At 45.8% G+C, this 22520-nt stretch overlaps 3 protein-coding genes across 7 annotated transcripts in view; 1 reads left to right on the forward strand and 2 right to left on the reverse strand.

Moving 5' to 3' along the window:
- Positions 1-696: 696 nt before the first annotated feature.
- On the reverse strand, positions 697-5961 carry LOC6493155. Its single transcript, XM_001957127.4, has 5 exons — positions 5496-5961; positions 4424-4654; positions 3506-3721; positions 897-3434; positions 697-834 (listed from the first exon to the last, which is right to left on the reverse strand). The coding sequence occupies exons 1-5, from the start codon at positions 5632-5634 to the stop codon at positions 710-712; spliced, it is 3249 nt and encodes a 1082-aa protein (XP_001957163.1). The 5' UTR covers positions 5635-5961; the 3' UTR covers positions 697-709.
- LOC6506826 (HIV Tat-specific factor 1) lies at positions 714-13416 on the forward strand. Its single transcript, XM_001957126.4, has 7 exons — positions 714-853; positions 8181-8999; positions 9059-9261; positions 12252-12418; positions 12475-12661; positions 12726-12862; positions 12921-13416. The coding sequence occupies exons 1-7, from the start codon at positions 841-843 to the stop codon at positions 13087-13089; spliced, it is 1695 nt and encodes a 564-aa protein (XP_001957162.3). The 5' UTR covers positions 714-840; the 3' UTR covers positions 13090-13416.
- The window catches only part of LOC6493154 (trichohyalin), a 42944-nt gene continuing 29714 nt past the window's right edge, over positions 9291-22520 (reverse strand). For 2 of the 5 annotated variants that reach the window (XM_014908755.3, XM_014908756.3), the window contains 5 exons: positions 13983-14169; positions 13605-13916; positions 13434-13545; positions 13101-13349; positions 9291-12190 (listed from right to left, as the gene is read on the reverse strand). In XM_014908755.3, the coding sequence (XP_014764241.1) occupies positions 10561-12190; positions 13101-13349; positions 13434-13545; positions 13605-13916; positions 13983-14034 (2355 nt within the window). In that variant the 5' untranslated portion in view covers positions 14035-14169 and the 3' untranslated portion in view covers positions 9291-10560. Of the gene's footprint in view, positions 12191-13100; positions 13350-13433; positions 13546-13604; positions 13917-13982; positions 14187-22520 lie in introns of all 5 variants that reach the window. The other 3 variants (XM_014908757.3, XM_014908754.3, XM_001957125.4) reach the window with 2 other exon arrangements.

Here is a 22520-nt window from a genome sequence, read left to right on the forward strand (position 1 = left end):
CACACAGGTACTATTTTCGAGCGCCCACACATTGACCTACCTTTCCATTTTGTGGCTGTGCTGAGGGGCCTTTCAGGTTTAGATTTCCGATCCGATTTCCCCCGTTTTACATCATTTTCCGCATTCGAATCGGTTGGGATTTGGCAATCGTTCCCGTCAACTCTTCGCTGTTGCTCTTTCATAAACGGGGCCTCAGCGCATTATCAGTGGCTGGTATTCATTTATAAAAAGGGTATAAACGTTAGAAAAATAGTACAAATATTTCTTTTCTCTTTTTTACTGTTTCGCGTACAAAATAGACCTTTACGCGTTAGCACATATTGCCTTCGCGCGTTTAACAGCATTGTTACGGCTGGTTGTTGCCAGCACTAAAAGTTTTCGAAAACAGTGATAGAAAACACCTGTTTCTACGGATTCAGTTGCCAGATGGCTTAAAATTCTTGTAAGATTTATTGGTTAAAACAGCTATTATTATTAAATGGCTCTCAATATATGTATAAATTGACTTTGAAGACAATTTGTATGACCCAGATTTATAGGCAGAAGAAATAGTCCGCGATAAACAAGTGGAAGTCTACCAGTCTGGCAACACTGCCCAAAGTATTGTTTTGTCGGCAGGCGAAAATGCAATTTGTTTGCTTTATTTTTATTTAATTGTACTTTAAGACCAAATGCAATTGCTTAGAAAAGTGCGCCGTTAGTGCGAGTTTTATAAAATAGTGCACACCCGCGACGTTGCCTGGTCGCCCTGTGCATTCCCGTTTCCATTGGTTAAACTCAGCTCGCTGTTGACTTTGTTTTTGTTGTGGTGCGGAGCCGGTGGGCGCATTTCATCTGTTTATGGAAAAATTTGGTGAGTGGGCATTATAATTTCACTAAGAATAAACATATTTTACCTTCTATCTTCACCGCCCTTTCGTTCCGGCAATTGAGCCTGTCAAGGACGTTCTGCATGAATCCCTTCGCCTCCTGCTCCTTTTCTTGGGCCACCGCTTGCACGTGGGACGTGCCACGGAGTTCCATGGCTCGCAGATCATCCTGCATGGCCTTCTTGCTGCGCTCCACCACCGCATCCAGGGGATCCTCCTCGTAGGGATCGAAGTGGTTGCTCGGCTCGAAGATGTTGTTGAGGCCGTTGCCCGCCGAATTGTGGTTTGAATTCACCGACGCTGTTGTCCTCTCGTCCTCCTCCCCGGATCCCATAGTGGTGTTCGTCTTTGGAGCGCCCTCCTTGGAGGACATGTCGGGCGTGGAGACCGGAGTGGTTTGAGGATCTGATTCCCTAGCAGCTTTGATCTGAAACAAGGAAGAGATGTTCTCCTTGGCGCCCTGAACCTCGCTGGAGATCTTATTGGTCACCGAGTCCATGGCCCTGCCCATGGAATCCTTTGTGTCCGAGGCGGCTTTCGCCGCATTGCTACCAGCCTGTCCCACAGCGTGGATGGCATCGTTAGCCATTCGTTGGGCGCTTTTTCCAGCTGCTCCCATGGCATCACCCACGGCATCGACTGCTCCACGAGCACCAGTGGCCATTCGCTCGCCTGCAGCTTCCACAGCATCCCGGGCACCGTTCGCTGCCTTCCGCACCGCTGTCTGAATGGAATTCCGGGTGGAATCCATGGAATCTTTAACTTCTTCAGTCACCTTTGCTGCCGCTTCTTCGGTTTTGGTGACCATCTTGTCCACATGCTCCTCCACCTGCTGCAGAATCTGCTCCCCATCGGACTCCAGGTCTTCTACCGAGCTCTCCAATGGGGTATCCGCCATTTGCTCCTCCACATTTGCCGTGACATCCACTCCGTTGTTGATGAAACGTATCTCGTTTATCACCTTGCTGCTGTCCTTCGAATCGTTCTTGGTAGTTATCTCCACGGCCAACTGCTCGTCCTCCTCGGTGGGCGGAGTGGGCGTGTTGACGGCAATGATTGCAGCTGGAACCTCCTCCACTGTTTCCAGACTGTCTACCAGCTCTGGCGAGGTGCGCTCCAGGTGGTCATGGTTCATGGCTGCCTCGTAGGAGAAATTCCGGATTGGTGTCTTCTTGATCGTTTGTGGGGTGCTGGAGTCGCTGCTCTCGGGATAGGGAGTGCGTGGACGCAGATGCTTATCCTCCGGAGGATGGGCTGGCTGAATAGTATGTAAGGAGTCGTGGGAGCCCATCGAAGCAGTTGCTGACTTCGGAGGCGTAGGTGTATGTGATGGTGGAGTGGGCATCTTCTGGTTCAGTTCCAAGGGCTTCGCTGGAGATTCTTTGCTTGCTCCTGTTAATTCCATTGCTTCCATTGCTGATTCCTGGGCTTCCACTTCATATTCCTTGCCTTCCATTGGCTTGATGGGAGATTCCATTGGAGCTGATGGTTCGATCTTCATGTTTTCCTCCACAGGCTGCTCTTTGGGAGCTTCTGGCTGGGGCTCGGGATTTTCAACTTTGGGAGATTCTTTTGGTTGAGAGGCCACATCTTTGGAAGGGCTCGCTGGCTTGGGTTTGTCATGATCCATGCCATTGACCTTCAAGGCATCATTACCATTTGCATCCATGTCCTTTGGTATGGCTTTCTCCTCCTCTTCTGGCTTCTCATCCTCCGGCTCCTGGGCCTTTTCCTCCTGTTTGGTTAAATGCTTCACTGCCTCCATGGCAGCCGCTGTTCCTGCACTCGCTGCTACCGCCAAGCCGCCCACAGTGGCTGCCAGAGGTGTGTCCTCCTGCTCCTCCACACTTTTCTGTTTGGTCAGGCTTCTGGCGCTGTGAGTCCTGCCCTCCTCGACGTTTCCATTCGTATCCGGAGGCTGCAGCACGAAGCTCTTGCTCATATAACGATGGGGCTCGGCTGAACCACCCACCGAGGCGGACGACATCGAGGAACGTGGGATGCCCTGCACCAGAATGTGCTGGTCGCCGACGGCGATGTCCAGCAGACGCAGATTCTTGAACTTGGAGATCTCGCGGAAGGTCTTCAGATGGTGGCCGCTCTCCGAGAAGGTCGTGAAGAACTTGTTGGCCTTGCTCAGCACGGCGTAGAAGGAGAATCCCTTCAGCAGCTTCCAGATGGGACCGTTCTCCTCACTGTCGTAGTCGTAGAAGCGCTGGAAGACCAGGCTCTTGTTCCGCACGGACTCGAAGCTCCGATAGATGCTTCCCGCATTGGTGACGATATACACTTCGCTGGTCTTCGATATGTGCATGAAGATGATCTGCTCCGTGGGCGGCAGATTCTTCTGCAGCTCGGTGAAGCGTGGAAAAACGAACTCATTGAGGTGGCCAGTCAGAAACAGATTCCCGCTGGCCGTCAGCACCAGAGTGGATTCGGGTCCGCAGGCGAACTGCTGCACTGGGGCGTCCAGGGTGATCTCCACGGGATGGCCATCGTAGTCCACCTCCAGCTCTCCCAGCTGCATTTGGGCATTCGACCCACAGCCGATGAGCCTGCCAGTGCCTTTAGTATTATAGTTTAGATTAATTTAGTGTCTAGTATGTCTTAATAACTATCTTAAGATATCCACTTACTGGTCAACACGGCAAAGTGCTCGTTGCCCGCTTGAATGGCCATGAAGTTGTCCGTTTCCTCGCTCTTCGAGAGGTAGTCGTCGAATTCCTCCAGCCGAAAGGGTTTCCGGATGATGTTGCACGGCTGCTGGTCCACCTGGACGGTGATGAAGTGCTGGGCCACATGGGTGTCCTCCGGAAAGATATTCCGACCCGTGAAGAATATTTCATTGGAATCTGTGGTGGGAAAACAGTTGAGATATTATTTTTATTAGGCTTAAGATAGACTAGATTTAATCTTTATCACTTTAACTATTTATATTTAAAATAAAACTTAAACTGTGTTATTTGGTGACATTTATAAAATTATTTACTAAAGAGAATAATAAATAAGATCTCACTTAAAATTTATATTTTATTATTACCTCTCAAGATTACATTAATAGAAAACAAGACTTAGCCTTCAAGAATTCATCTTCAAGAAAGGACAACCTCCCTATAATGGACGATGCAATAAAGAAATCAAAATTCTTCATATATTTAAAGAATCTCCACTCTATATGACGTAAAAGAAGGCTCTATGAATATCTCTCTCCAATCAACATTAATTGAAATTATAAACGTCCTGAAAGATATATGTAGTTAAAACCTAAATAATAGTTCCCCCCCTAGAGAGATAACTTTTGTTATTTTTTTTTAAATAAATAATAATTTTAAATAACCACCAACTAAATAAAAAAGAAATAAATGTGCTTGAGAGAATAAAGAATAAAAAAATACCCTGAAAATCAACTAAAAGGCAGTAATACAATTACTAAATTGAGCAAACTTTGCCATAAACTCTGAGCTTCTATTAGCCCAATTCCTTGAGTGACATATTGTGCAAAGTTTTCAACTTGTCCTGTTTTTGTTTTTTTGGCTTCTGGGCGATTCACTCACGTGTCAGCATCACGGCCCAATTGTTGCCGAAGGCGGTGTCGCAGATCTTTAATCCCAGGGTTTTCAAGGCCTTCACACAGGTGGGTTTGGTGACAATATCCCCATTGCTTCCGCTTCCGTTGTTGTTGTTGTTATTGTTCCCACCCTTCTTGCCGGTGGAGGCACCTCCATGGCCGCCAATCCCAAGCTGGCCGTAGTGGTTCTCGCCCCAAACAAATAGTCGGCCAGATTCTGTAATTGATAAGAGCGGTTTGACATTTCGGCTTTAACTTGCTGCCTGTGCCTTGGCTTTTGTTTATGCTGTTTGTTGTTTTGGCCCAAAGAGTGGGCTGGTGCCGGGAATGGGTGTGTGTTGTTCCCTTTTCTTGACTTTTATTGATTGAGAGCTAGAGTGTGAGGACTGTGCGAGGAGTGTGTGTGGGCCGATTCAACTGTTTAACTGCTCCCCCGCATAAGTTAACGCCTCAATTACGAATCGAGTTCGGTTTTTCGGGGACTCACTTCGTGAGTTTGCTCCATATTTCAGGTATTTTTACACCGCGTCTGACCCCATTAGTTGTCCGCGTCGAAGTTGCCGTGATTTGGAGTGCTTGGTCTTGGTCGGTCAGTGAGTGGATTCTGGTGGATTGAAGGCTTATGTAATACGGGTTAGATGTTAAACGAAAAAGGACACAACCCCGCCGGACAGCTATTCAATTGGTCGGCAATGGTGCGGAGTGCCTGAATGAAATATTTAGAATGTCCCTGCAATACGGGCTAATCCTCGAGTTACCAATTTGTCCGGCTTGCCAAAAGCCGGCTGCCAGCCAGCCGCCCTGCGGTTGTAATTTAGTAATTCAGTGCTCCCACGAAACCACAAACACCGAATAGCCCAGCGACTGGGCCAACAGGAAAGTGAAAGTGCCCCGTGTGTGGGTGGCGGCAAGGCTCATGATTATTTAAAGAAAATTGCAGGACACATGCAATGCAGCTTGACCAGGAGTGTTGAACCGGTTAGTAGGATAGGCCGCTGGTCCGGGTCTGTCTGTCTTTAAGTGGACGGGAGCAAGGATCGGGGTCAGTCAGTAGTTACCGCAAATGACAGCGCTCTGGTGGGGACCGGAAATCAGTCGCTTCACAGGATCGTTCTTGATGTAGAAGTAGCTCTGCGTATTCTCCGCCAGGTGGGACTTCCCCAGGGTGAATATAGCTCCGCTGCTGGGGATATCCATTGTCTCTATATATATTATTTACTTTCTTTACGATTGCTTGTCTGGTCTGGTCTGGTTAGTATTTCTTATATTATTTTATTGATTTTTGTATTAGTGAGTCTTGCATATTTTTCCGCCGGCTGCATTTCAATTGTTTATATGATACCCCTGGGCGCACATACACTAGTGGCTAGCCACTACACAACAAAGCCATTTGAAGTTGCGTGCTCCAGTTGCCAGGTGGCGGCTGGCTTTTCCCGGACGGAGGTCGGACTGGTCAGTTGAACGATTCAGCGCGTACTGGTCAGCGAGGACTAGGGCTAGCAGGCTAGCCACTAGCCTTTCTAGCCTTTCTACCATTTCTAGCCACACATACACAGTTATATACCCCCGTCCGGCGCCTACCCTCCCACAATGGGCCATCAATATTGGGCTATTTGTGCTGGCCCTTATAAGTATGCTACGGTTTGTGAGTCACCCTACTCCGTACGTTATTCCGAGTTAAGTTATTCCGTGTGAGTATGTATGTAAGTGAGGGAATTCGGGTTTTCTTGCCTGGGATTGGGTCTGAGTTTGGCTTTCTCACTCTCTGGTATTTTTGGCATTTTGTGAGTAATGTTTGCCAATCTCTCGGAATACGGAATACGAACTATGTTAAAAATAACATTATTATATATGGCAAGTGGGGCGTTGCTTTTCCCTTTCATTGCGCATACGCCCCGTAATCCGTTGTACCCCTCAAGTCCAGTCGTCCTTATCCCTTTCCCTTTCCCCCGACCTGTTGACATTTGCATAGGACATAGAATGTCCCGCGAATTTGTCACATTTCTGCAAAAAGTTAATTAATTCGTTTTGGGGCATTTGGAGCTTAGCCGAAATTAGCTAACGGCTTTTATGGCCTCCAAAACGTGGCCATAAAACAGGGCCAACCAGGGCCATCCAGCCTGGAAATCAGCAGACAAACGTCCCACATTTGCAGACTTTCGCAGACAATTTGCGTCAATTAATTGATTTCAATTGGCATCAGAAGAGGTTACATTTGTTTCCCGATATTGCTTTCTTGTGCAATAAGTGCGTTCTCAGACGAGTGGTAATTACGTGGCAGTGCCAGGTAGTCCATAGAATTCTTTCTTTAACTATTTTAAATATTTAAAGAAAAGTGTTTTAAAGCTATCTCTTGGATAGCTCTTGTTTCTACTCATGTTTGGCTTCTTATTACATTATGTATTGTATTGTTTAGCCCCGATTCTGAAGTCTGACTCCTGCATATTATATGCCAGAACTTTGCCCTATTCACCGGGGCATGTGCCGGGCTTCGGAGTTCTACTTCGGAGAATATGCACCGACTCCACTCGAATGTCTGTGTAATTTATGAATCGCCTAACAAAGTTGTTTGGCCTGCAGAGTGCAATTGCCCGTGCTCCTTTTAGATCGCCCCTATTGTGGGGGCGGGTTGCTGTTGCATGTGTGCCAGTTTGCCATGGGGAATTCCCTCATCCTTCATCCTGGCTATGACTTGGCGGAGGGCGAATCTTTTGCATGCAAATGCTGCCCACCAGTGAGCGTTGAACCCTTGTGGTTTTTGTGGTGCCTATTTTTAGTGGCCTTAACCAGTGCGGTGCGGTACTCGCTTGTGACAATTAGCTACAGTTCGGACTCCGGACTACGGAGTCCATTGAACCCTTTTCGATTGGGTCAAGATGTTCCCGGGCAACCCGGACAACCGGACAACCCGGATGACGCAAAAGGCAAACAAAAGGCAGACCCGGCCCGGGTCGGGTCAGCTGCCGGAACTCTCAAGCGATGTGTCAATAGGTTGACAAATCTATTTGGCTCTCGAGTCAAGTCGGGAATTAGTAACCAAGCCAAAGGTTGATTGAACCTGCTACCAGGGGCCAGTTCAAAGCAATCGATTCGAAGGACAAGGCATAGGTTGGAGGAGGAGGGAAGAACTGGGAGTTCCTTGGCCACCACTGCTCCCCAAATAAACGAAATTAGTTGACCTTCAGTATTCCTTTTGTGTGTGTTTTCTGGGGATTTGTGTTGGTCTTTTCTTGGACCGCCCAGAAAGTGGCGTGCGCTTTTCTTTTCATTTCATTTTATTACCTGCCCCATAGCTTGCCACTTGCCCACTCACTCACCCACACACACACACATACACTTATGGGGCAAAATGGCAATCATTGTGTGAATTGTTTGCCTGGCCGGGCGAGAGGTGCAAAAAGGAAAACTTGTTATTTTCCTGCGGGCTTCTCGGAATGCGAGAACGCTCTCCACCTCTCCTTCCATCCGATGGCTCGTTCCTCACCTTTATATTCTTTATATTCGCTTTCTTCAATGTCAAGCGATATGGGCACGTTCCTGCAATTTAGTTTTGTTGCTTCACCGGGGCCGGTGCCGGGACCGGGACCGGGACCGGGAGACCGTGATTATTTGCTGTCCGGCTGCTCAACTGTCCGGGGGAAAGAAAAATATGAAATTAGCTGGGAATTAGCCGATTGTCACGCCCACACGCCACAAAGGAAGGAACTAAATGTAGTCTACTTCTCGGGTTGCTTTAATTACAGAACCCGATGCCGAAATGAGGGAAAGTGGAGCGGCAGAGAAGGAGGAGACATCCGATTCCACAGAGGGAGTAGAGTCAAAAGGTCAAGACACGGTTTCCGCCTCACCTGCAACATCGGAAGTTAAAGATGAAACCCCCAAGGACGCTGCAGAAACTGGAGCCCAACTCGCGAAGGAGGAAGGGAAAAAAGCTGAAGCCCCGTCGCAGGACTTTGCTGCCTATGAGGAGCACATGACGTATGCCGCGGATGGTGGTGCCATATACACGGATCCCAGCACCAAGCAGAAGTACAAGTGGTGCAACACTGAGAACAATTGGATACCCCTTTCCCCCGATGAGGCAGCCAAGGCGGGAGATCTCTACGAGAACGAGCACTACAAGTGGTGTCCCAAGACCGAGCAATGGCTGCCCAAAACTCAGGAAACGGAAACGGAGCACTATAAGTGGGACGAGAAGCAACAAAAGTGGCTGCCCAAGCAGCAGAAACCCGGCCAGGATGTGGTCTACGGCTTGGATGAGCAGGGCGAACGCACCTACACGGACAAGGATGGATCGGTGTTCTTCTGGGACACCGCCAAGGGCGCCTGGTTTCCCAAAATTGATGATGACTTTATGGCTCGTTACCAGATGAACTACGGGTTCATCGACAACACGTCGGCCGGCGAGAAGGAGAAGGCTGAAAAGGAGGCTGCTGAAGCGAAGAGGAAGGAGGAGGAGCTCAAGAGGATGACGGCCGAGGCGGAGGCAGCCATGGCTAAGGGAAGCGCGGAGTCCATAGCAGTGGCACCAACAGGGAAGAGAAAGGCTCAGGAGCCACCAAGTGAGTTTATCTTCTAAAAAATAGGAGTATCTATAACTGAAGTATTTTTCTATTTGTAGAGTGGTTCGAAATGGATCCCACCCAGAACACCAAGGTTTACGTCTCAAATCTGCCACTGGACATCACCATAGATGAGTTCGCCGAGCTGATGGGAAAGTGCGGCATGGTGATGAGGGATCCGCAGACCCAGAAGTTCAAGCTGAAGCTCTACGCCGAGAAAGATGGCCAGATCAAGGGCGATGGCCTCTGCGATTATATCAAGGTGAGTGTTAAATAAAAACTTCTCTTTCGTTTGTTTCGTTTTGTGTTTATTCAAACTTTATTCTTTAGTTCAGTTTATCGATTGATGCTTAACTAGATTTAATCTTGCATAAATATTATATGGTAATTTTATCATATGTTTTGTGTGTTTAGCCTGCCCTATCATCTCGTCCGATTCTTTGCTCACTGACTATATACGTTTATTCGCTTTTCACTTTCACTTCCCTCTGTGAGTAGGAGTATAATAATAATATTTAAAATTGGTTAGTTTACTATTAAAATGCATTTACTTGGCTATAAAATTGCTTTTCTTTCGATTTCATTCTCATTCTCATTCGCATTAGCATCCTTTCCTGCCTTCAGTTTCTCATTTAAAACGAACTACAACGAAGCCCAGAAAGTAGCTTTTGCCTCAGGGAGCTATATGATTTTTTTACTTTACGCGTTGAGGTATTAAAAAATACATAAAAATTTACATTTAAACATACTTTAGTTATTACATACATAGTGTAAATTAGTAGTTTGTAACCTAAACGATTTAGTAAATGGCCTTAAGTCGGCTGACCCGACACTGTCCAAAACTTATTGCTTCGCCGTGGCCAATTCTGGGCAAACGAGTGGGGGGAGCAGTTTGGAGTTGGATTCTGTCCTGGAGGAGTTTTCCGTTTAATCTTAACCGCCTGGTTCGTATCTCTCTATATATAATATGTGGTGGCCATTGTGCTCGAGTTTAAAATTCCGGTGATTCGCGTGTGTGGAGTTTATTGGCTCTAAAATTGATGGCCAACATCTAGTTGGCTTATTAAGGAAACATGCGTGACTGATTGCGGTGTGTTGGTTGTTGTTTGTTGGTTGTTGGGTGTGTGGCGTGTGTGACGTGTGTGTTTATATCCTTAACCTATATATATAGTATTTTCTGTACAGTATTAATCGAGCTAGCCAAGTGCTTGGAGATAAGTTTTCCCTCTCTCGGGCTCTCAAAGATTCTCCGCCGACAAATGCAATTGAAATTTGATTCCCACTTAACCGAAAATGTCCTTGTTTCGAATCCGCTTGTAAGGATACCTTCTCTTATGTTCTTATTCTCCTCATCCTACATCTCTCCTGCTAAAATAATACTTTTGTGTGTATTTCCTGTCGGTCTAAAACAAAGCCATCGAAAAAGGATCGACTGGGCAACGGTGCGTATGCGGAACCAATTCGTTCGATATGTCTCGGTTGGTATTGGTTGGTGTGTGTGTGTGGAGAGGGACAACTACTGGCCCGGGGGCTAGTGGAAGCGGTGGGGCGATGCAGCCACCTACTCGGCCTCGCTCAGCCGAATGGCGTGCTGTATCCGCTTGAGCTTCTTCTCGTTGTTCTCGCGCTGCATCTGCTCCTTGAGCTGCTTGCGCCGCTTCCGCATCTCGAAGAACTTCTTCTGATCCTCGGGACTCAGGGCCGCGATTCGGTTGGCGTAGAGGCGCTTCTTCTCCTCCTGCTGGGCCGCCTTCTCCTGGTCGGCCAGCTGCTTGGCCTTCTCCACCCGGCGCTTCTGCTCCTCGGCCTTGGCCTCCTCGGCAGCCCGCTCCTGATCCTCCTTGGCCTTGCGAGCCTCCTCCGTCTTACGGATTGCCTCCTCCTGGCGCTGCTGCAGCGCCCGTTCTTCCTCGAGGACCTCTTGGCGCAGGCGCTCCTCCTCGGCCGCCAAATTCTTCTCGACGGCCTCACGCTCCTCGATCTCCCGCTGCCGCTGACGCTGCTGCTCCTCCCGCCGGGCGTTTTCCTCGTGCAACCGCTTCAGCTCCTGCTCCTCGAAGCGCTTGGTCTCCTCCAGCTGCTCCAGCTCGCGGCGCTTCTCCTCCTCCTCCAGCTTGCGGCGAACTTGCTCTTGACGCTCCTGCTCCTGCTTCTTAATCTGCTCCTGCAGCTCTAGATCTTCGCGGCGCTTGGCCTCTCTTGCCTCCGCCAACTGGCGTTCTCTGTCCGTCTTGGCCTGCTCCAAACGCTCCTGGTACTCCTTCTGCAGGCGCTGCTCCTCCTCGCGTCGCTTCTCGGCATTCAGGCGGTCCTGCTCCTCCTGCTGCTCACGCTGCTTGCGGCGTTCCTCCTCGCGCTGGCGGCGATCCTCCTCCTCGCGTTGTCTTACCTTTTGGATGTGCTCCTGGCGCTGCTTCTCCGCCTCCTCGTCGGCGGCTTTTTGGCGTTCGGCCTCCTCCTGTCGCTGCTTCAGTTGGTCGATCTCCCGCTGGCGCTGCTGCTGCTGGTATTCCCGCTCCTGCAGCTCCTGCTCGTGCTTGGCCTTCAGCTCCCGGGATTGCTGCTCCTGGAACTCTTGTATCTTCTTCTGTTCTTCTCGCAGCTTCTGGGCTTGCAGCTCCTCATTCCGCAGCTTCTCCTCCTCCTGCAGCCTATTTCTCTCCTGCTCTGCCTTCTTCAGTTTCTCATGCCTCTCCTGCTCCTTCTTTTGCTTCTTTTCCTTTTCCTCCCGGTGTCGCTTCTCAGTCTCCTCCGCAGAGCGCTGACGCAGTTCATCTACCTCGCCCCTGGGGTGAGGGGCATCATGGGACGCCCTCTCTCGCTCCTGCTCCTGACGCCGCTTCTCCTCCAGGCGCAGCCTCCTTCGCTCCAGCTTGCGCTGTTGGCGGCGTCTCTCCCGCTCCCTTTGGCGTTGCAACTTCCTGTCGTATTGGGTCATCTGCTGAGGCGTGGCCGAGGGGCTGAGCACATCGTTGCTGAGGTTAGAAGGAGGAGATGGTGACACCGAAGGCGCCACAGTGGAGATACGTGGGCGCTTCCTACGGGGCTTCTGTCCGGGCTGTTCGTAGTTCACGTCGTTGGGATGCAGAGCCGGGCGGTTGCGGTTGTTCCTTCGGTTGTTGTTGTTGCGGCGGCGGCCGGGGATGATCATCTCCTCGTTACTGCCCTCGGCCTTGACACGGCGGTGGTATCTAGTTAAAAAAAAGGACATTTTAATATATTATTTTCTTAAATCGTTGTTCTATCTTTAAGGTGGAGAGCGTCAATCTGGCTTTGAAGATATTGGACGAGTACAACTATCGGGGCCACAAGATACGAGTTCAACGGGCACAGTTCCAGATGCGTGGGGAGTACAATCCCGCTCTGAAGCCCAAGCGCAAGAAGAAGGATAAGGAAAAGTTGCAGAAGATGAAGGAGAAGTAAGTGGTTTAAGAGATAACTGACATCCTCAAATAATTATTCAATTATTTTTAAGATTATTCGACTGGCGTCCGGACAAAATGCGCGGCGAGCGTTCCAAGAACGAGAAAACTGTCATCCTCAAGAACCTCTTTACCCCGGAACTCTTTGAGAAACAAGTGGAACTTATCTTGGAGTACCAAAACAACTTGCGGGAGGAGTGTGCCAAGTGCGGGATGGTCCGAAAAGTGGTCATCTATGATGTAAGTTTAAGTTTTAGGCCTCTTTAAATTGATTTCATAAATCAATGTCCAATGTCTCCTCTAGCGTCATCCTGAAGGCGTGGCACAAGTAAACATGGCCAGTCCAGAGGAGGCCGACCTGGTCATACAAATGATGCAGGGACGCTTCTTTGGCCAAAGGAAGCTAACCGCAGAGACTTGGGATGGCAAAACCAAATACAAGTAAGTTACTACTCCAAAAATCAGGATAAATTAAAGCTAACTCTTTCATGTCCTACAGAATCGATGAATCCGCCACGGAGGCCCAAGAACGTCTCTCCAAATGGGATGAATTTTTGGACGAAGAGGAGTCCGAGAAGAGTGAGAACAAGGAGCACAAAGATGTGGCTGAGACTGAGGATGCTAGCCCCAAGGAGTCCAGCATTGCACCAGGAGACGCCACCCCCTAGATTCCACTTACCGGCGATCGTTTTCGTGCGGTTCAAGGATCTCCAGGACGACCTCGTTGGCCTGCTCGTTCGGATAGGTTGCGTTCCAGCGGTTGTAGATCTTGTACCGGTTGGGGCCGCTCACCTTGGGCATCTTGTGCTGGCAGATGAAGCGCAGCTTATCCGAGCAGGGTCGTGCCGACCAGCGGTATCTGAGATTCGGATCGTAGACGGCACAGTTGTTCTCCCGGGGGTTGCTGTTGAAGATAAGTTGCGAATAGCTAGAATTGTTGCATTGATTGAGGCGTTAAGTCAGTTTACGGAAATAAAGAAACACAGGAAAGAATACATAGAGTCCAACTTACATGGGATCCTTTTGGTTGAAGGCTTCGAAGGACAGGTTGCGGTCGCTCATGCTCCATTGCCATTTGCTGTTGTGGTGATCGTAGGTGGCACCCAACCAAATGGGATCGCGGTCTAAAGGTTAAAGTTTATATGAGATTGGAGGTAAGTTATGAATGTAATGGGATACCTACCTCTGGTTAGCCCATCGTGCTTCTGGAGGAACTGCCGCAGCTTGCGATCGGCATGCTTGGTCGGCTCAGTGAGATTCGCGTTCTTGTCCTTGCAGAAGAAGTGCGCCTCCAGCCAGCTGCTGCGCTGCGGTACCAGGGAGTAGCAATCGGTGCCTACGCGCTGGAACTGCGGCGGACACAGAGCGTACATGCGGCGCTTGGGACGGGCACTCGGCGGCACTGCATCCGGGCTCTGGGCGGGCTGAGGTCCCTCGAAACTAACTCCGGCCCGGGCACCGCTGAGATGCAATTCCGCGGAGATTGTGTGTGCAACTGTGGCAAGGATAACAATAGGATGTTGCATAAATCAACCCGCGAAGTGTTTGCGCAGTCACTCACCTAAAACTAAGATAAATACTAGACAGCACCACATTTTATGGCTGCCACTCATCCTTGATGCCTGTTTGCTGATTCTTGTTCCCTTGTCTTACTTTTTTTCTCGGTGCCTCCTCTGGGCTTAGATGGATTCCTTGTTGCGTGCTCCTCCGTTGGCCACTTTTTGCATCGCACGAGCGGAGTAAACGGGCTGGAACGAAACGAAAACTAACAATGAACATTCGTTAATCCCTCAACTCGTCTGCTTATCATAATTGTATGCTCTGTGTGAGCAAATGTTTGTTTTATGCAAATCAAAAGATCCACTCCCCAGAAAAAGCCTCTACCAAGTGCTTCCCGTTGATGGATGGGCCCACAAAACGCCTCCAATGCTGGCCAAGACAAATTGAGCCAACGGAATATATATTTGAACAGATTCATAATATTTATTGGCCCGCCATTCATAAACAACTTTTTGGCCACAAAACTGGTCACTGATGAGTGGCTACTCGGCTCTTGACTCTTGGCCAGCGTTGTGGCTCATTTGGCCGGGCTTTGTGTGGTATTTCAATTAACACTTTCATAACTTTAACCACCTTGTCAAGTGGGGACAACATGGTCAGAAGCTGCCACTGTTGCTGCCACTGCCACTGCCACTTCCACTTCCACTGATGCTTGTTATTGCATTCTATTTTCAATTTGTTGACACACTCGGGGGCTAGAGTGTGTGAAAAAAAAGAGAGAGTGCTAGTGTGTGTGCGAGTGTGCCACTGTGCCGGTTGCAGTGACCCACTTTGGCCATACAAATGACTTGAAATGCCGCGGGTTAATCCGCTAACTGTTTTAGAGGGCCCTGTTCTATGTTATTCTTAGCCAAACGAAAATATAAAGCCTTCTGAGTAATTGTAGATGCATATAAATGGCGATGAGTTCATGGCACAAGCATAACTCGAAAATTTTGAAGGATTGCCTTCTAAAAATGTGACAAACAATGGAAGAGCATCCAACCCCGAATCGTTTAAGATATTCCGCTCAAGAGTTGGATGATTATTGCCCAAGATATAGCCTTCGCTGTGACCTTTTTATAGAATTTGGAATCCTCCATGAAATATCAAAATAAATCTCAAAAAAATTATCTTCTTAGATTTTGATGCAGATTGATGGGAAATCGATGTACAGATCGTTTAAGATATTCCGCTCAAGAATCGGATGAAAATTGGCCAAGATATAGCCTTCGCTGTGGACCATATAGTTGCTCCAAGCCTTTTTATAGAATTTGGAAGGGGATCCTCCATGAAATTTAAAAAAAAATCTCAAAAAAATAATCTTTTTAGATTTTGATGCAGATTGGTGGGAAATCGATCTACAAACCGTTTAAGGTATTCCGCTTAAGAATCAGATGAAAATTGGCCAAGATATAGCCTTCGCTGTCGGCCATATAGTGGCTCCAAGCCTTTTTATAGAATTTGGAAGGGGATCCTCCATGAAATTTAAAAAAAAATCTCAAAAAAATAATCTTAGATTTTGATGCAGATTGGTGGGAAATCGATCTACAACCCGTTTAAGGTATTCCGCTCAAGAATCGGAAGGAAATTGGCCAAGATATAGCCTTCGCTGTGGGCCATATAGTTGCTCCAAGCCTTTTTATAACATTTGGAAGGGGATCCTCCATGAAATTTAAAAAAAAAACTCAAAAAAATTGTCTTCTTAGATATGGATGCAGAACTATGAAGAATCGATCTACAAATCGTTTAAGGTATTCCGCTTAAGAATCGGATGAAAAGTGGTCAAGATATAGCCTTCGCTGTGGGCCATATAGTGGCTCCAAGCCTTTTTATAGAATTTGGAAGGGGATCCTCCATGAAATTTCAAAAAAAATCTCAAAAAAATTATCTTCTTAGATTTTGATGCAGATTGGTGGGAAATTGATGTACAAAACGTTTAAGGTATTCCGCTCAAGAATCGGATGAAAATTGGCCTTCGCTGTGGGCCATATAATCGCCTTCTCTGCCAACTGTCTATTAGTAACTCCGTAGAATGGGGAAATAGAAAAATATTTCTATATAAATAAGAAGAAACAATTAAAAAACTATTAGAAATGTCAACAAAATTGCATAATTCCAAGCTGGTGAACAAGAAACAATCCTGTCCAACTTTTTAAAGTTGAATCGATGTTTAAACGTAGGGACAGCGTGAAAGTAGTGGAGATCTAATAAGATAAAATAAATTAAACGGCCTCCAGATGGCCTATCACATGTCTTTCACCTTTGACATTCCACTAAAATTAATTAAATGATCCATCACTGAGTGGTGGTTTCAGCGCTTTGGGGGACACCAGTTCCGGTGTTCGTGCTCCAGAGAGCTGGCACTCTCTCCAGAAATGACGGGCTTGATTGTGTCATTTTAATTGAGCCATTAGAGCGTGCGGCTAATTTCATCGCCTCCCCTTTCATTTGGCCAAAAAGACGTGGACGCACACGTATGCACACGGCTAATCATATATAATTTGTGTAAAATAATTCATAGCCATGAACACAAACAAATTAAAGGGAGGCGGTGAAGGGGCTACGGCCGCAAAGAGTTAAAGAAGTAAACACATGCCGGCCAACTGGCTTGACAGCTTCGCCAGACAAGCCGGCTTTGTGGGGCTTGGCTCGAAGTGTGTGGCACGGAGAGAAATTAACAAAACTACTAATTCTTGGCTCAAAGTTTATGGTTTTAATATTAGTTTATTAAATGATTAAGTCAACAAAGAAAAAATCAATAAAGTTTATTAGTTTTTGTGCTAATTCTTTTAAAATGAAATGAAATAAAAATCGTGGCTTAAATTTATCAAAAAGATTGATGTAAAATTTTGATAATAAATATAATTTTAAATTAATTTAAAACCTAGTTTTTCTTTTAGATTTTCCCTTGTGTAATTGTTGGCTTGTGCCTCTGGCGACTTCACTTGGCCGACAGCAATCACTTGGCCTACAGCGAATTCCACAACGGTGACGACTTGGCACTCATTGCTGGATTGCTTACCAACCGGGCTACCGATCTCGGCAAGGTTCAGTGGCTGTAATTGTGGTCTCACATATTGCTTTTGGTTTGCTTGTCTTTGCTGGCTTTCCGATTTTCAGGCTTGCTGACGGGATTGCTTACTTCAGACTACGACGACGATGATGACGCGATGACGCGAGCTTTCCCGACAGATATGTGAGACCTTCAAGACAGACGATGTTGTCAACATTATTACAACCCGACATTTGTTTAAGTGGCTAATAAAACGAGAGACGGCACCCACACAGGGGCTCCGGGCATTGGGTATCGGATTGGGTACTGGGCTCCGCGGGGAAATCGCCGCCTGCAAGTGGGCGATGTTTGACTGATTTATGACCCACTTCGGATGCAGTTAGGCGATGTGGGATGGCGGGATGGCAGAGGCCCCGGCTATATGACATTCAAATGTCAGGCGGACTGATGAAGGTGATGGGGAGGGATACGGTAGGCCTTGATCTTGAACTTGGGCGTGTCGGAAATTTATTGCGTTTTTCGGTTATTACAGCATCCAGAAATTGAATGATATTTTGATTTATTGTATGGTATCATTTAGATGGGAGATAAATGAATAATTCACATAAAATATAGAACGCATCATTTGTTTTTATGATACTTATTTATTACCTTTTAATATATTTTAGTTTATAAAGAAATGCTGTGTGATTAAGCCTCCTCGATGACCTCATCTTTTTTACAGTTTTTTTAAAAGACAATTTAACTTCTCATTATTTCGAAGAGTTAAAGTATAAAATGTAGTACCATAACTTTAAAGTTTAAACCCAAAACCCTCAAAGACTTGGTTCTCACAGCCTCTGCAGCCGAAAATGTGTTTTTAATTGGATCTTATCAACAAGTTCCGGGGAAGTGAAGTCATAAAAACTAAACCAAAAATAAAAACCCGAAATGACATGGGCGAATCAATCAAGCAGAGCAAATGAAACCCCAAAAAAGTTATAAAGTTTTTTTTTTGTCCATTATATTTTTAAAGCTGCGTCTGGCTTTAGAATTAATGCGCATCTGGACCCTTTTCCATAACCTTGTATGCCGGTTGGAGGTTAGAGATAAGCTCATCAGCAATTTGGGTATTGGACCCACAGATTTTTTAAAACAAAAAAATAGAATGGGAATCGCAATGAGAATTTGGAATGGCTTCAAACAGACACACGTGTGTGCCCTCCATCCAAAATACTGAACTGATGAATGAGTTATGGGCGTGAGTTTATTTATTGAGGGGGTTTTTCTTTTGCTGTTTGGGAACTTAATTTACATTTATGAGGTGCTAGTTCGGAGCTATTTCGGTGCTAGTCGGGAATTAGCATAAATTATGGACTTCCAAGAACCAATCATGTGATATATGATATGTAATTTGGACGTAATTAGAATCCCATCAACGGCCATCAATTGAGATCTCTTCAGTCGATCAGCACCCACTCAAATACCAGATATTTCACTCGTCTGGCCATTCATCAATCAAACTGAATGAAATTTTCAAAATTCGAGTTAAAAGCAAAAGTTGAACGGCTCCGTCAATGGCAAAAACATCTTTGGACTTAACCTCTTGAGCGACGAGTTCAATGCAAACAGCTGCCAAATAAATTATGAACTAAACATCGGCTTAGCGATTTTCGTTGCTCGGCATGCGGCTTAAAAAGTGGACAAATTGCTGGCATTAATCATTCCGGAATTCTGGCCATTCTACGGAATATACTATTGCTATTTTCAACTCAAATTCGATGCTGTTGTGGGAGTTCCTGGCTAGCATATGTCGTAATCAATTATGAGAAGTCTTCTGGCCGGAATTAACCCGTTCTTGGCATAATTAAGTTGCCAGCCAACGTATTTGAAACTGATTTTGAATCTGAATAAATTTTTTAGTTCGTAAACAAACAGGCACACACTATGAAAAATTGATAGCAAATTGCTGACTAAATACCAGTTTGCGGTTTAATTAAAGGTGAATGTTTTTGTGCGGTTCATTTGTAGCTATAGGAAGTTAAACATTTATAAATACAACATATATGTTCCTTTTCTTTTCGTTTGATTGCGCTCGGGCTGGCTCTGGCTGGCTTAATTAATTTATGCGAATTTCATTGATTTAAATGCAATCCCAGCAGCCAGCGGCCGACACCACATAGTTCGGCAAAAACTGTAAAAGAGAGCTATAAATTGCAGTACAGATGATTTTCATTGCACGGAATAAATCGCAACCGGGCAATATAATTTATACGCATCTCTGCCATGGCCCAGACCCCGGACCCCGAACTCCGGACTCTGGATTCCGAATTCCAGATTCCAGTCTCCCTCGATTGCATTGAAAAGTGGCCGAGAAACGTTTTTCGTTTTCACAGCTGCCACTGAAGCAGGTATGGGGAGGAACTCCGGCTCGGGCTCGGGCTCCTGGTTTTCTCCACTTTTCAAACCAAAAACCAACAACAACTGTATAAGCGATGTACCTGTGCAATTGCCAGCATTTTCATGGTTCACCTGTGCGGAATCTTTCGGTGGAGCGCCGACACGTACGGGCTGTGGCTGGAGGAGCTATCTCCGTAGCGGCATCTGTCATGCCTTTTGACTGAAGTTTCCTTCTTTCCTGCTGATATTCCCCTCCGAGGGATGTCTGTTGAAAACTTTGTCCTCGTTGAATTCCTTTGGGGTTTTCCTCTTCAACACATTGGACTTTGAGGGAGAAAAGTAAGGTCCCCAAATCCTATCAAATAAGTCACTCAACAAATAAAACTCACTTTGATAAAAATGCGAGTTTTTCCAACAACACAATATTGACATTTATTTTGTTGGCTAGTTTTTGTTGCTGTGCATTTTTTTAAGCCACCCTTCTCCGGCCAAAGGAAAAAGTGAAAGTCATTTTGTTGCTGACAAGTCATTGTGTCTGTTGTGAGCTTGTTGCTTTGACAGGACGCTAGTTGCATTGCTGTAGCTATAGCCATGGCAGATGTATATACATAGAGCCAGAGGCAGGGGTCCCCATGCGGCGTATACGCGATATCAAGTATACGCAGTGCCAGACCATGAGGCTGCATTTTATTTCAATTGAATTTGAGTGCATTTAAAGTTTTGTTTCTGTTTTTCTGGTTGCTTCGGGCCAAGTTGAAATTAATTTACAGTTTCAGCCAACCGACGGAAACTTTTTTAATGAGTTTAGATGAATTTTAAATGGATTCCTTCCAGCTGGATTTTGGGTTTGGTCCCAAAAAGCATTTCGAGCTAGAATGGTTGGCTCCTGGCTCATAAATTCAATTTTGAGCTATAGAGCAAGGAACAAGGCGAAGCCGCAAACAATTCATCAGAACTCATCACAAATCAGCCCGCAGAGACCCATCACCCATCAATCACTTCTTACCTGCCCGGGGTCCTACCTCAAAAGATATGACATAACTCCGGTCTGGGGTGGAGCGAGATCCCTCATAAATATCAGAGCCTCAAATCGCATTGAGCTCGCCGCACGTACCTGTAGCTTACATACCCTCGTGCTCACATATTTGCGAAAGACTTTGAGATAGTTTGTGCATTTCAAATCGGCAGACAACGTCATCGACCAAATAAAATAAAAATGCGATAATAAAAAACGAGTGGTTCGGAGCAGATTTGCATTGGGCGCAGGCGCCAGGGGCTACGTCAGCATCCATAACACGTACGGCACTTGAAAACTGAGGCAATTGGAACTGAGACAGTCGGGGCACCCGAGTGATGTCATGCCACTCATATTCATGCCCCCCATCCCCCAGCCGGCGCCGACACGCGGATTATTTCACAGCCTAACCGAGCCCACACATCAAAAAATAATTTGAGATTTTATTACTTCAGAATAATTGGAATTGCTGATCAGTTTCAATTCTTATCAGTTTAAAAAATATACACAAAAATTAATAAATTCTTTTGAATTGTAAACTTACTTTATAGATCACTTAAAAATTATATTAAAAATTTTGGAAGAAAATAATTATTCTTTAAACATTAAAAATAGTTATTTTAAACAAATAGTTCTAAGTTCTTAGAACTAATAGTTCTAAGGATTTTTATTATACTTTCTTATAAAAACTGTAAAATCTTTCACTTTAAATATATTTTAATAGAATTTCTTATAAAAAACACTTATATCATAAAGTTTTTAGAAGTCAAACCTCAAGCCTTATAGATATTTCTTATTTATCTTCAGATCTTCCTCAAAAATTCTATTTAATCTCAAATAAATATTAAAATAAATCTTTAAATATTAACATATATTTAAGTTTCAAATATTTATTCTTGTGTATGAATATGCGTGATCCTACAACGATCTTCTCTCATTTCTAGATCTGTTTATTTTAGAGATCTATATGTAGGGGAATGCGTATATAAAGATTTGTGAGCCGATTTCATTGACATAAAAATGTCACTTGGAGTATTTTTGTTGCTATTTTTTATGTTTTTTTAGCGCCTCGTTGCCGTTGCTGTTACTGGAACTGTAAAAACATTTGCCATTAATTTTTTTCAAGTTCAGGCCTCGTAAAGTGGATAAACAGAAATATGCGAGTGAGCAAATATTTGTGGAAATTATGGCTGGCCAAGCAAACTAAATTTTGCGGAACTTTGCTTTCGGAGTTCTGTGTTTTTTCTGGTTTCTTTTCCTGGTTTGGGCCAAATTGTTTTCTGTTGTTGTTCTTCTCGATGGTATCTGAAGAGCAGGCTACCAAGTTGACCATTCAACTGCCCATTGTTGTCTGTGCCTCTTGTATTTTCCGACCCCTGCCCTTTGTGCCACAAAATGAGGCAAATTTTCCCGGCAGTTGCTGTAACAGAAGCTTGAGAGTTTATGCTTGTTTGCCGCTTTTTTGGGAGTGGGCGTCGAAATAGTAGCAGGAGGAGGGGCAGCCCACAAAATTTGTCGGCGCGTGTCGTGACACACACTTGACACTGGCAGACCACATGCCCCTCCTTCCAGTCTGCTGCCCCCAGCCTCCGGGGCGTGTAGAGCAGCTGGGTAATTGCCTTGAATTCAGGGACACGCAGAAAAAATATAGAACACTATGATAATCTTTTGAATTTCAGGTTTTTATTAGCCATCTTAGTCGAGAGGTTAGCATAGAGAACTTTTTAGTCAAGTTACTCATACGCCTCGTAAGCCACACAGCTCTCAATAAATTATTAAATAAAAAGTAACCTTTTTGAAAGTATTAGCTTCAGAACCCTTTAATATTTTTCCATGTTTATTCTCGTCCTTTTGGCCAACGACTCACGCATTTGTGTGCTAAGTTAGTTTTCAGTCAGCCACCCACTGGCCAAAAATGCTGGCAGGACCAGGACCTGTTTTTTTTTTATCCCGGCCCCTTTTTCCCCACTCTCTGCCTTTGTCGTTCGTGTCAGCGATAAATCAAAACTTTTATCTTGTTTGTTAGCCACCCACTGGCTCCATCCAGCTCTCCCAGAAACACATGAGTTTCCCAAAAATCATTTACAGGCTTTGGAAATTTGTTGCTTCGTCTCTGGGTTTTGTGCGTGAGCTGCAGAAAATTTTTGGTT

This window comes from Drosophila ananassae, chromosome 2R, assembly GCF_017639315.1.
Source record: "Drosophila ananassae strain 14024-0371.13 chromosome 2R, ASM1763931v2, whole genome shotgun sequence".
NCBI lineage: Eukaryota > Metazoa > Arthropoda > Insecta > Diptera > Drosophilidae > Drosophila > Drosophila ananassae.

Coding starts and splice junctions, on each gene's coding strand:
- LOC6506826 (XM_001957126.4), top strand. Junction 9,262..12,251: donor GCCTCTGCGATTATATCAAG/GTGAGTGTTAAA, acceptor TCTATCTTTAAG/GTGGAGAGCGTCAATCTGGC. Junction 12,662..12,725: donor GAAAAGTGGTCATCTATGAT/GTAAGTTTAAGT, acceptor TGTCTCCTCTAG/CGTCATCCTGAAGGCGTGGC.
- LOC6493155 (XM_001957127.4), bottom strand. CDS start 5,634: ATGGATATCCCCAGCAGCGGAGCTATATTCACCCTGGGGAAGTCCCAC. Junction 4,655..5,495: donor CCAGAGCGCTGTCATTTGCG/GTAACTACTGAC, acceptor TATCAATTACAG/AATCTGGCCGACTATTTGTT. Junction 3,722..4,423: donor TTGGGCCGTGATGCTGACAC/GTGAGTGAATCG, acceptor TTCCCACCACAG/ATTCCAATGAAATATTCTTC.